The 12,866-nt window shown below is 42.1% G+C and overlaps 1 protein-coding gene across 1 annotated transcript in view; it reads left to right on the top strand.

The window, feature by feature from the left end:
• The window catches only part of SGTB (small glutamine rich tetratricopeptide repeat co-chaperone beta), a 169,058-nt gene extending 165,610 nt beyond the window's left edge, over window positions 1-3,448 (top strand). The window contains exons 11-12 of the mRNA XM_069222839.1: window positions 978-1,099; window positions 1,942-3,448. Coding sequence (XP_069078940.1) covers window positions 978-1,089 — 112 coding nt within the window. The 3' untranslated portion in view covers window positions 1,090-1,099; window positions 1,942-3,448. The remainder of the gene's footprint in view (window positions 1-977; window positions 1,100-1,941) is intronic.
• Window positions 3,449-12,866: the final 9,418 nt, after the last annotated feature.

The following is a 12,866-nucleotide window of genomic DNA, read 5'->3' as shown; positions in this document are numbered from 1 at the left end:
GTTTAGAACCTTCTATTGTAAACCTGTTGATCACCCTTTGGACACTGTTATTTCATTGCTTTAAACAAGCATAATATGAGCCTCCAGTGTTGTAATAAGATTGAGATTTTCCTAGCCTTGGTGTCAGAAAGGCTGGATTTTATTAAAGACACAGAGGCGAGTAACCCTCCCTGTTCTATTTTGCAGTGGCCACGTCTTCAACCAATACCACTGCTTCTGGTTGATCAACTTCCGGCTGCTCCTGGTCTGGAATCTTCGCATGGAATTTCTTGTTCTCCTGTGGTTTCCTCTCCGTTCTTTATGGATTTCTGCAAGGACTTCCTCTCTGCTATCATGACTCTTTATGTAATTTTGTGGTTCTTCTCATATTATTTTTTTGACTGACTTTCACAAGAAAAGAGGACCTGGTGCTCTCAGTCAAGATTGTTATGAGGGGGCTCGTTGTGTGATTGGTTAGCCCCATTGTGATGTAGTTCTGTAGTTTCTTTCCCAGGGTTTCTGGGATACGTAGTTCTTGGCTGCTATTTAATAAAGTAAGAAATGTTTGGCATAATACTCGCCTCCATGTCTTTAATAAAATCTAGCCTTTCTGAAACCAAGGATAGGAAAAACTAAATTCTAGCCCGAGCGTACCCTTCGGAGAAACCTTACACTTGTGGAGTGTGTGGGAAAGTACTAGATGATTTGCATGCATGGTGACAGATTATAAGTAGCACAGAGTTTATGGTGAGAGTTCTTTATGGATGTATCTCTTGGCTGTACTTAGTAAGGGAGGTTAGTGGAAGGTGCACTGTTCCACTCTTCCTAGTGATCGAAATATGAAAGTGCTGATTGGTATACATGGCGTTGGTCATTGCAATCGTATTGAGATCTAACGAGTTCTACGTTTTCCATTGAGTCTCCTTGTATTGGTCATGAACTGCGCACAGCTAGGTTTTGGTTGTAGTTGATGATTTTCGCAAACATCTTCTTTGCAGTGGACAGCAGTTTGCACAGCAGATACAGCAGCAGAACCCGGAGCTAGTGGAGCAGTTGAGGAATCATGTTCGAAGCCGATCTTTCAGCGGCAGCGCCGAAGAGCACTCCTGACGCGAAGCAGGCACGTGTTTGACAGTGGGACATTTTGATGCTACAACATTGCAATGTGTATACTGTATTTATTGGCAGATTTGTGCAAGGCTGCACGTGCAGATGTTCATCACCACATCTTCTGAGTCTGACACAATAGAGTTCATATCTGCGCACTTCCACTTGGGCAGTGTTACCTTGATGATAACCTGGAAGGAGGAATCAGTCTTCTAATGTTTAAATTAAACTGATACCTGAAAGAACCCGTACTGCTTTGAGAAAGCTTACAGACTTACCCAGCCAGATTGAAACAGGCCAGCTGACCTTACTTATTTAAAAATGGGTAACTGTTCACATTAAAACATTCTTTCAGTACACAATAGACAAACTTTAGCCAGTTTGTAATATGACGTCATTAACTTGGAAGCAACTCACAATGTACTTCAAAACACGTCATTTGGGCGCCAACCTGTCCACGTCAACATTCAAAATTGGGGAGGGTTGCCCCATCCAGAGGAACCAACCATCAGCTTAGGAGCCCTCTTTACCATTGTAAATCCAAGAGCAGTGCCAGCCATTTGGTCAGCTTAAGACCACTTTTCTCTTTGCAGCTTTAATTTAAGGTATACAAATACTTTCTATTTAAACCTTAAGGTTATCACGTCTTTCAAGTAAAACACTTTATAAGCACTGATATCTTTATTTCTTTGTGTTCTATTGAGTGATGTAGATCCCATGTGCAGCAGAACATTTCCCGCAGAGGAATTCTGATATTTTACTGAGCATTGTTATATGAAGGTAACCAAAACCAAACGTCCCTCGTGTGTACAATTTATTTTACGATGGAAAATGTTTCTCTGATTTATCTTTCAGGGGCAGGTTGACATGGACAGTCAAAGGGACAGCGCGTGGTTGCTTCTGGCAGAAGATTCATTTTAATTCAACCATACAGGGTAGAGTTGAGAATGGCAGGGCTTGCCATGCTTCGTTCGCTTTCAACATCCTTATGACGACATCTGACGCATGAGTCTGTATTCGGAGTCCTGGAATATGAACGAAAGCGTGAAAATCAACAGAAGACATTTATCCTCCCATCTGACGTGTAAACCATCTGGTTTCGGGGAACCCGCCGCATTAGGCACAGTTCGCTTTGCCCTGAAACCATGTTAGTTGGTAGTGAGTACCTTGCTTTAGAAGTCAGCTACATTCAGTTTCTTGTACAGACCTTTAAATAAACTGAAGACGTTAACTGTCAAATCTACTGACTACCTGTTACAGAACGATGAACAGACAGTGTGCCTAGCAGAGTAACATAAAGCAAGAGCTATACTAAAATCAGCTTTCTGTGTGTACAATCCTGTCTAAAAGTCGAAAGTTATGGCACTTCCAGAGCTAGCCAGTGGTAATTTGATGTATGCTGTGCAATGCACATCCTTACTGCTAGCATGCTGCAGTGCTTCAAATTAAAAAAGTGCTAGATGCATGGAGCTTAGCTCTGTTTTAAATTTGTTACTGGCGACGTACTACGTAAATATTTTTCCATTAGCCAGCATTGTTAAATATTTAAAATTTATTTGATGGAATATAGTGACTGCCTTTTTATGTGAGGTTATTAATTTCTGTTGCAATGCATTATTCTCATTGGAAGTCTGCTTCATAGTAGCGTAAAGTTAAGTAGAATACCCGTCAACATTATGTTGGTGTCACCGTACCTGGCCACACAAACTCCATGGCGACGTCCTAAATGGCTCTTGGGGGATTTTTAAGCTGTGTGATTAGCAGGTGAAACAGTCTTTAGAAAATCCCATTGTTTCACGTGGAGCACCTTCTTGTTCTACAGGTAGGATTTGCACTCTCATTTTTTAGTGTCTTTTTTTAGAGTTTCATAAGATAAAAGGATTCTGGAAGTAGAGGTGCAGAGCTCTATAGACATGCAATCAGATGCTGCACCACCCAAACAAACCCTCTGGTAAAAGATACCCATCCAGGCTTCCTACGATAGTTATTAGCACTAGCCAACCTAGTAAAGAACTACAGTTAGAACTAAAATCAACAAGGCAACTAATAGGGATCTCTGAGATGTTATACAGTAAGAGTCAAGCCAAGTAACCGGGAGACAAGGGAGCCTTGTTCCCAGCCAGGTTGTGATACCAAGGCCACAAGGTGAAGAGTATTCATATTCAGCTTAATATTTAATCTTGGACCTACTGGATGACAGCATCACGAAATTTAAGACAACTATGCCTTTGAAGTCAGACATTAAAGTACACACAATAGTTGTTCATGGAAAGAAATGAGCACTCCTAATTGTATCCAAAACCACGGAGTGAGAACCAGCGAATGTCCTGTTGAATAAATGCCTTTCTGGTTCAGACATAAAGTGGGCTGGTGTCTTATGTGGTCTCACGACTTAAAATTTGCTAGTAGGTTAGGCATCCCAGAATGGGGAAAAGTACAGTGTGTGCCTTAATAGAATCTGGGGAGAGTAACTTACTGAAGTTACAGAAGGAGTGCAGTAGCCTTCAAAGCTGAGTATCAGCTCTTAAATTTATATTTCGCCTCTATGTTAATGGACCAACAGTAGCCAAAACAAATGTAATAATCATCTTTAGAGTACCCTAGAATGGTTCATGTGAATAAATTAGTCAATCACAGCGTTGTGAAAGGGCCGCAGGGGAAGTGTTGATGAGATCACATATTGAAACAGCTGACAATTGGCCAGAAAAATCTAGGATTCGCCACCGAGTCTCATGAACCTGTGAAATTAAAAAGTCTCTCAGTTTATAATAAACTCTTACTATGGGCCTGATTATGACATTGGTGGAGGGGATTACTCTGTCACAAACATGAAGGATATCCCACCTGCCGAACTACAAGTTTCATAGGATGTAATGGACCTTGTAATACAGTGGGTGGGATATCCGATCCGTCACATTTGTGAAGGAGTAATCCGCTCGCCAGGGTCATAAATCAGGCCCTATATCTCGAAGGTAAAAGGACCTTATCTTTTCTTGTTGATCTGAATTACTGTGAAATTTACCTGGGTGAATGTTATCATTTCTTTTTTTTGCCATTTTGGGCTCTGTTTATGAAAAATGTTTTTTTTTTTTTAATTCCAAGCTATAGTTGTATGTTTCATCCAGGCCCCGAATGTGAAAAATACTTGTAAACTTGCTATACAATCCTGATCAGAAAGATGTGGCTGTGTGTAGGACTCTTGCTCCTGCATTTTTTTCCATTCTTCCTGCCCTATTTCAGTTGTAATTCCCTTATTCCTCTAGGAGGGTATAGTAACATCCTCCCTAATCATAAGTCTGGATGCTTAGATGATCATGAAAATCACTCCTACTGTTTTGTTATTTGCTTTGGATGCGGCAGATTTCGGCAATCATCTAACAACTTGTTTCTGTAGACCAGACGCATCATACACCCTGCCAATCTTAGGGTCTATGGCTCATCCATGTCACTCCCACCTACATTTTTGCCAACAGCAATGCCAAGTGACCACATTGTTCTGGAGTGACTTCAACAGCACTTCATGTGTAAGCAACATTTTCAGTGGACCGGGAATGAAGGCCTTACCTTTACATTGCTGGATATGTCACTCCAGAAGTTGTGTATATGAGAGCAGATCCAAAGCACATGAAGCGGGTTGTCATCATACCCACAAGAGGAACATCTCAGTGCTTTACTGGGAGTTATGTAGTTTCTAGTGAACCAAACTATAAGACAAAACTCTCATCCCCACGAGAAACAGGGTACACATATAATACCAAAGAGAAAGGTCCCAACAGAATCTCATTCGTAACTATCTCAGTTTTATAGTAGTTGTTCAGCAGAAGTACCCTAGGTGATCCTGTCAGTTGAAGGAGAGCATAACATTTTGTGGGCGCAAGCATATGTTGATGTATTGTTTTGCCAAAAATTAACACATTTGTATCTCATGTATAAAAGCATTCATTCGTAGACTCGCACAAAAACATCTTGTAAAAGTATATGTCTATATCTTGTAGTCATATATTGGTACACATTGTAGGCTAAAAAGGCATTCCTGTTCATATCTAGTTTGTGCAAATCACAGACCTAATAGTCTTCTTCTCTTGGACAGAGCCATGAAATAGTTTATTGTAAGCGCAAAGTTTTTTTTTGTTTTTTTGAATGATTGACAAAAATGTTTTTTCATGTTAGGTAGGTCCAAATGAAAGTTAATATTTCGGATCTACTGTAAACACCTCATGTGCCATCTTCAAGACTGTGCCAATTTAAAGAGACAAGCACCTAATATAACTCAAAATGCAGGAAAGACAACAGTTCCTCGTTTCAATATCATGCACTAAGGGGTGCTTGTATTTCTGATCGAGGAGTAATGAAACTTCAGAGATCGTTAGAAAATTGCCAGCGGGTTGTTTAATCGCTGTGTTCACAACTTCCTGGGGCCATGTATGCAAACTTCATTACCAGTGTGTACTGATCATGGCCTTATGCATGATTTTAGCTCAGTTTACTAGACACATTCTGGGACATATTTATACTCTGTTTGCGCCAGAATTGCGTCGTTTTTTTGACGCAATTCCGACTCAAAACGAACTCCATATTTATACTTTGGCGTTAGACGCGTCTAGCGCCAAAGTCCATGGAGTTTGCGTCATTTTTTAGCGTGGACACCTACTTTGCGTTAATGAGATGCAAGGTAGGCGTTCCCATCTAAAAAATTGACTCCGCGGCATGTGCGCCGTATTTACACTCCCGGGCAAAATTCACGCCCGGGAGTGGGCGGGTCAAAAAAAATGACGTACGGCCGCTTTTGCGCAGTTTTTTAGCGCCTGGACAAGGCAGGCGTTAAGGGACCTGTGGGCTCGGAAGGAGCCCAGAGGTGCCCTCCCATGCCCCCAGGGACCCTCCCTGTCACCCTTGCCCACCCCAGGAGGACACCCAAGGCTGGAGGGACCCATCCCAGGGACATTAAGGTAAGTTCAGGTAAGTACTTTTTTTTTTTTTTTTTTGTGGCATAGGGGGGCCTGATTTGTGCCCCCCTACATGCCACTATTCCCAATGACCATGCCCAGGGGACAGAAGTCCCCTGGGCATGGCCATTGGGCAAGGGGGCATGACTCCTGTCTTTGCTAAGACAGGAGTCATTTCTATGGGGATTGGGAGTCGAAAAAAATGGCGCAAATCGGGTTGAGGCGAAAAATTTGCCTCAGCCTGACTTGCCCCTTTTTTTGACGCCCAAGCTCCATATCCCCCTACGCCGGCGCTGCCTGGTGTACGTCGTTTTTTTTCACGCACACCAGGCAGCGCCGCCGGCTAACGTCATTGAATAAATACGGCGCCCGCATGGTGCTTCAGAATGGCGTTAGCCGGCGCTAATTTTTTGGACACAAAACTGCGTTAGCGCAGTTTTGCGTCAAAAAGTATAAATATGGCCCTCTGTGTCTTCTTTCTGCCCCTTCCAACCCCCCAGTGTTTTCAGTTTGTCTTAAACACTCACAGAAATTCCCATTTCAGCGCAGCTGTTACCGACCGCGTCTGTCAGGATCTGCCTCCCAGAGTTTTTCCTCGGCACTCAAGAATATTCTGGAAGAACATAAAATCTTGATTTCCGCTTTCCCCTACATGTGTGTTGTGCTGCATGATGTCGCAGCCACATTCTGTGTGCACCGCAGCGTCTCCTGAGGGCGTGTCGCGCGCAGCCTGCGCTCAAGCACAGCTTTGTGACTGACAGCTACAGAAGGCTCAAGAAACCGTCACAACTGAACCGACCCAGAGTGCGAGGGAACTACCCACATATTACAGGGCACAGGCATACTTACTGAAAGTACGCTTCCTTGCATGTCCAGTGCAACCACATGGCTGCATCAGTTTTTCCTCAAATTCCAGAATGTCATCTACACAGTTCTTGCACCGTAGTGTGTCTAATGCACAGAACCAGAAATAAGAGTCAGGAAATTAAGCCCATATCTTAGGCAGTTTACAGCATTTAACAACAGGTCAACAAAGCAAGTTATAATTAGATTTATACTCCGCATGCACGGTATTTAAAAAGCATGGTTAATTCCAGACCGTTTCACTTGCCCTGATATTTTCATTCACAGTGTGGCAATAAATAGTTCCCTTGCTTGCTTGGGAAAAGATGTAAGTTTTTCTGGCAACTTTATAGACTTGAATCCAGCGTGCATACTAAGTATATTCAGTGAATAACAATCATTTTATTTTTTCTTTACAGTATGTAAAGTAGGTAGGTCACTGTAACATAAATTAAAAGACTTCCATAGGTATAAGAGCCAAGGTCTCCAAGAGACAGGTTTAGACCAGTGATAGGTGTTAATTTGTTGTGTTGCTTACCAGCAGATTTTCAGGTTTGCAGTTTGCTGGTGTATATATCATTTAAATGGCGAAATAGTTGAATTTATTTAACATTAGTGCCTTTGAAGTGTTGTTTTTTAATTCACTACCTCCGTTGTTTTCTATGGGAGTCTCTTGCAATACCTGTGAGTGACCATATGGGGTGCTTGACTTCCTCCAAGGCTGGGTTGGAGCACATCTGAGCCTATTTTGACACTGTGAGGGTTGTAGTAACTTTAGAAATGTTGTTTATGAATAATAATGCTCATGTGCATTTGTGGATGTGTGTTTTATATTACCACGTCACTCCCTACAGCCCTCCCATGTAGTGTTATGTATTTCCCATTTTCCAGACACTCCTTCTTGTCCTCAAACATTTACTACTAAAATGTATCCCTACCTGTGTGGAGATCTCCACAGAGAAAAGATAGCAGTGGAGGTCTTCAGCCATAGGTTTGTGAATAGCATTTTGTAGTATGTGAGTAGCATTGCGTAAGGTACCACAAAATGCAGTTTATGAATCATGCCTCAGACTCCCATCTACTTAGTATTCTTTACAGAAAACATCCTTTAGTAAGGGTCTTGTTGGGTTAAGCTTCATGTTTCCTTTAAGTGAATCTATGCAATTTTCCAGTCATTTAGCCCCACCTCTTGTGTGTCTTAAGTTTATCCTCAAATCTAACTGTATGTTACTATAAAACCCCTCTCCTTTATTTGCTGGTAGATATTATAGAGTGGCTCTTATGTTTGTGCCTTCTGTTATAAAACACTGAAACCTTCCAATATCCCCCTTAGCAAAGCAAAAGGGAACAAGAGGGAAGTGGGTGTCGCAGGATGCACCATCCCAGTCATAACCATAAGTAACAGAGCAATCACAACAAAACTGTAGGTGCCTCAAATTAGCTTATTAGAAGACCTAGAAGCCTGTGTATGTGTGCCTGAGGACCCAGGAATTACAAAACAAAATATATAAGGCAAGCCTCACACACCCACCCTAGACACCATACTTCACCATGGGGCTGCCTCATTTGTCAGAAATGATTATGGTGAAGAATGGGCTCCTTAAATGCACGGAGTACTTTGTGTGGGGATGGTGCAGGTTACAAGGTTTCAGCCTAAAAATGTTGTGGTCTCTTCCCAGAGGTAATAATTTACAAGTGTTTTTTAAGGAGATGATAAAATGGATTCAGGAGATGTAGGAGTGTTATCCCACCAAAATTGTTCAGGAGGAATAATGCTCCTACGCATCCTCAGCCCATGTTCATATATCTTGGGCATCCAGTAAACTTTTACAGTTTCTGTAACTTAAAGGAACATTGAACTGCAAAGGGGCAGCACGCGGGGGAGGGGGCGGGGAGAATAAAAAAATATATATTAAAAAAAACACTTACCTCAACACCGCGTGCCACTCCTGCTTCTCCTCACTGCAGGCACAGGCTCCCAGCCTGCCCTGTGGCCAGTCCTTATACTGCTCAGAGCAGCGACAGGATTGGCTGGGAGCACCCAGCCAGGGTGCTCCCAGGCAGACTGGGAGTCTGTGCAGGCTCTCTCCAGCCCGGCAACTGTGTTGCTGGTCTGGAGAGAGCACACTGCGCATGTGCTTTTGGCCGGCCCAAGATGGCCAGCCAAACATGCAAGCGCTCTGAGGGGGAGTGCAGTGCAGTGCACTTCCCCTCACTGCTCATCACCCCTGTGGCCCTGCCCCTTTACCAAACAACGATAATAAACACAGTTTATTATTGTTGTTTGGTAAAAGTTTTGCAGCTGTCGCTGCTGGCGGGGGGGAGGGGGACACGCTCCTTCACCCTCATGAAGGAGCCACCCCTGGAAATGCACTTTCATTGCAACACTTGCAGACCTGCTTCTATGCATCATTTGCCGGCCGAAAGAAGCTAGTGGATCCTTCCTGCTGAAGGTTTAGCTTCCTGCAGAGCGAAGGTTGGAGAAAGGGAACGGTAACCGATATCAAAGCAGGGAACTAATGGGAAGATGTGGAAACAATAGTTAAGACATGAGCACTGTCAAGGTGAAGCAGGAAAATAGGAAATTTTTATTGGATGCGGTTACTAAGTTGGCATTTTTTCTATTTTCTAGAAGGCGTTTGTGGGTGATGTAGGATCCAGTGTAAAAAAACGAGAGAGGGAAAGGTTTATGACATTTGAATATGAATATACAGGGGTGGGGAATTCCTATAGCCCGACACCCAGGATATTGTTTGAGGTCTAGGACAACAAGTTTTCATGTTTATTTTGTCCTTGGGACAAGTAGGCCCAACCTCCTGCAACAAAAACCCTTTGGCTGACAGTTTACAGTACTGAATTATGGATCAGGGAAGGTCATTGTTTGCAGTTAAGGTAATATTTGTGTCCATATGTTAATGCTGTTCAAACTGGTATTTATGGTTCATTAATGCAAAGCCTTTATTGCTAGGCTGAGCGCTTTCAAGAAATGTTGTAAGCTCAGACTCCACTGCTGACAGTGGTGCTAGTGTAAAAATGTGTACACACGTTGGCAACGTTTTACTATATCAGGCTACGTATAATGCTCCCAGAATGGTGTCTGATTAGATGCAAATATTTGCAGAAGCTTGAAAGCGAGGTTGATGAGTTTTTGCTTCAGTTTAAATGTTCACAAAAAATGTCACTAGGAAAAAAAAACACTTTGCTAATTTACTGTGAAAGTTTTGGTACCATTTCTTTGAAGCATCATCTACTAAAATGTGTTGATGCATGCTAGTATTCCCCAAAATATTCATAACCGAAAAAGCAGTGCAACCAATTTCAGCATGACACATGAACATGAAAATAAACAATCATTAACAAAGCCAATAGGTATGTACGACATTGGTGGTCAGTCTTTTGGTTTTGTCAATGTGTGGTGTGTTTTGACATGGTTATTTGTAAAACTTTACTGTTGTGGGAGCTGCTAGGCCCTCACCTTTATAACAAACATTGGCAAAAATCAGTCATTTTTTTGGTCTCAAAAGGCACACATTGCCACAGTAGTGTCTCACAAAACTACTTTGTGTGCCAGTATGATCCTTGTGAAAGAGCAGAATGCTGTCACTGACAGTGAAGCCAGTCTTCAGAGAGAGAGATTTTTAATAAAAAACAAAAGGTCTTGGTTAACTCAAGACCTAATTAGAGGCTTAATCCTTAAATAAAATCACAAAAGTGCACCTATGATATATACCCTTGTATTAGTGGAGATTTACAGCTTTCATTAATTCACAATAATACACAGTAGAAGATCAGGAAATCGTACTCCTGGAAAATATTTGTGAACTGCATTTTAGCACGAGCAAATAATCGTGTAGATTTGCTCATATTAAAATCTGTTGAGCATTTACAAGTTCACTTTCCCTCCAACCACTTTGTTCCCAACTGTGGAAGATATTTATTTCTGCCCTTGTCAGGAGTAGCTTTCCAACCTTTCACAGTATGGGAAAAGATTAGAGAAAAGCTGGTGAAAACCCCTAAAACATGCAAGTTAGTATGCTTGCACAGACTCCAAAGCGCATTCCTGTCCCAGAACTATTGCTTAATGCTACCACCAGCCCCAGTATGTAGATCTGTGGCAAAATACAGGAATTGCTAGAATTCAAACCTTGCTGTAGTATGATCCCTGGCATAATCAGAGAGGCTATTATTGGAGTTTGTATACAATGAGGTGGCTGCCATAACTTATCAGTGCACTACGTGGCACCAAAGGGACACGTTTTTTGTGTTTTTTGCAGGACAAGTAGATTTATGAATCAACCTGACCCATGGAAAAGCAGCTATTTTATCAAATTCCACACCCCTGATATGCTAGTCTTTAGTAGATTGGTGGGGCTGGATCTGCTTGGGTGTTTAAATGGCTACAGTTTGCAAGTTAAGAAGTCCAGCATGCTTGAGGCATTATGATGGTTTCAAACTAGAGGCATCTTGACAGTTTTATAAAGGAAGCTGTGTCATAAGCAAGAATGTCCTTAAACTCGATGAATGATGTACAGCGAGAACAAAGAGTGACACGCTTATTGGTAGCATAGAAGGCCGGCAGTATTATAGTGTAAGCTGAACCTGGAATGTGAATGGTTTTATTTGTGAACTGTATTTTTATGGATGCTGTCCCAGGAGTTGCAGTGCCAGCATTCCACAAGGCTAGGTAGCACTGCAGCCTTAAGGTGCTGACGGTGCCAAATTACTGTGAGAGACTAGAAAAGAGAGAACATTCCAGCAGGCGAATTTCTATTTTGCTTGGAATGAAGGAAATCCGTTTGAGGCACTAGCTGAAACCAGAATTTCGAATACCATGTCAAAGCAAGTGAATATAAAGTGGAAACACTACTTTATAGAGAGGAGAGGCTTTATTAAAGGACAGGGAGAGACTTTGTCAAACTGCAGTAAGATTCATTATTCTAAAGCAGAAAAAAGGTGTCTTATATTGGGTGCCTACATTCTCAAGGAAGCTATATAACTGATAATACGGAAAGGTCAAAGACGTGGGCCAGAGAGCTCATCTTTTGTGAAGCAAGACCACCTCACCCTCCACGTTTCTGGTTGGTAAATTGAGTCCTAGTAAATTGTGTAATAGTAATCAGTAACCAGTTATTGTCAGCTCTTAGAAATTACAGAAGTCATATAACATACATTATCACTATAATTTACAGTTATCCAGAAATACAATTATTATGAATTATCTAGGTAAAACTGAGAAAGAGTCCTCAACATCATGTGCTTTAACACATGAAAAAGATACAAATTGTAGAATCAAAGGGATGGGAATTAACACATTTAAGTGCTCTTGTAGCCCAGCATTGATTGCTTAACGTGTCACCCCTACTAGACAGCACGTGTGATCTGTTGCAAAACGTATTATATGCTTACAATGGGCTTAAAGCCTACCTGTTAACAGTCACTCTCATTTACTTGCTTCTTGTTAGTAAGCTTGTGTGGGCTTTACTTCCTATCATCTGTAACATGGATGTATTGCTTGTTTCCTTCCACTATCTATTTTTCAGGTGCTATTTTTTGTTTAAGCACTTCACAAAAGTGCCTGTGTTTCCTATGCATCTCTCATATGTACGTCTCCCATTCCGCTGCGCTTGTGTTGCTATTTCTCTGGCCGTAACTGACCGTGTGCTTCTCCTCCCCGCCCTTGATGCATGAGCCCTCATGAGCTTCTCCCACCGCCCACACTGTTATGTTGTAATATGGGTATTTGCAAAAATGCCTGACTCCCCCTTTAGAGTATGGTGGCGCTGAAAAGTAGGTGCAGCATGTGCTGGGACAGATCTGAGACAAGGTGAAGAGCCTTGTCTTCAATTTCTGGTGAAATACACGAACTGAGGCGGCGACACTGATGTGCAGGGATAGGTCGTTCCAGGCTTTGGGAGTGAGGTAGGAGAAGGCCTGGCCATTAGATCTGGTTATGTGTACAAATAGCAGTTTGGTCAAGTGAATGTGTCGGGT

Source organism: Pleurodeles waltl, chromosome 1_1, assembly GCF_031143425.1.
Source record: "Pleurodeles waltl isolate 20211129_DDA chromosome 1_1, aPleWal1.hap1.20221129, whole genome shotgun sequence".
NCBI lineage: Eukaryota > Metazoa > Chordata > Amphibia > Caudata > Salamandridae > Pleurodeles > Pleurodeles waltl.
Note: the sequence above shows the minus strand (reverse complement) of the source record. Positions and strands in the feature narration are given on the sequence as shown.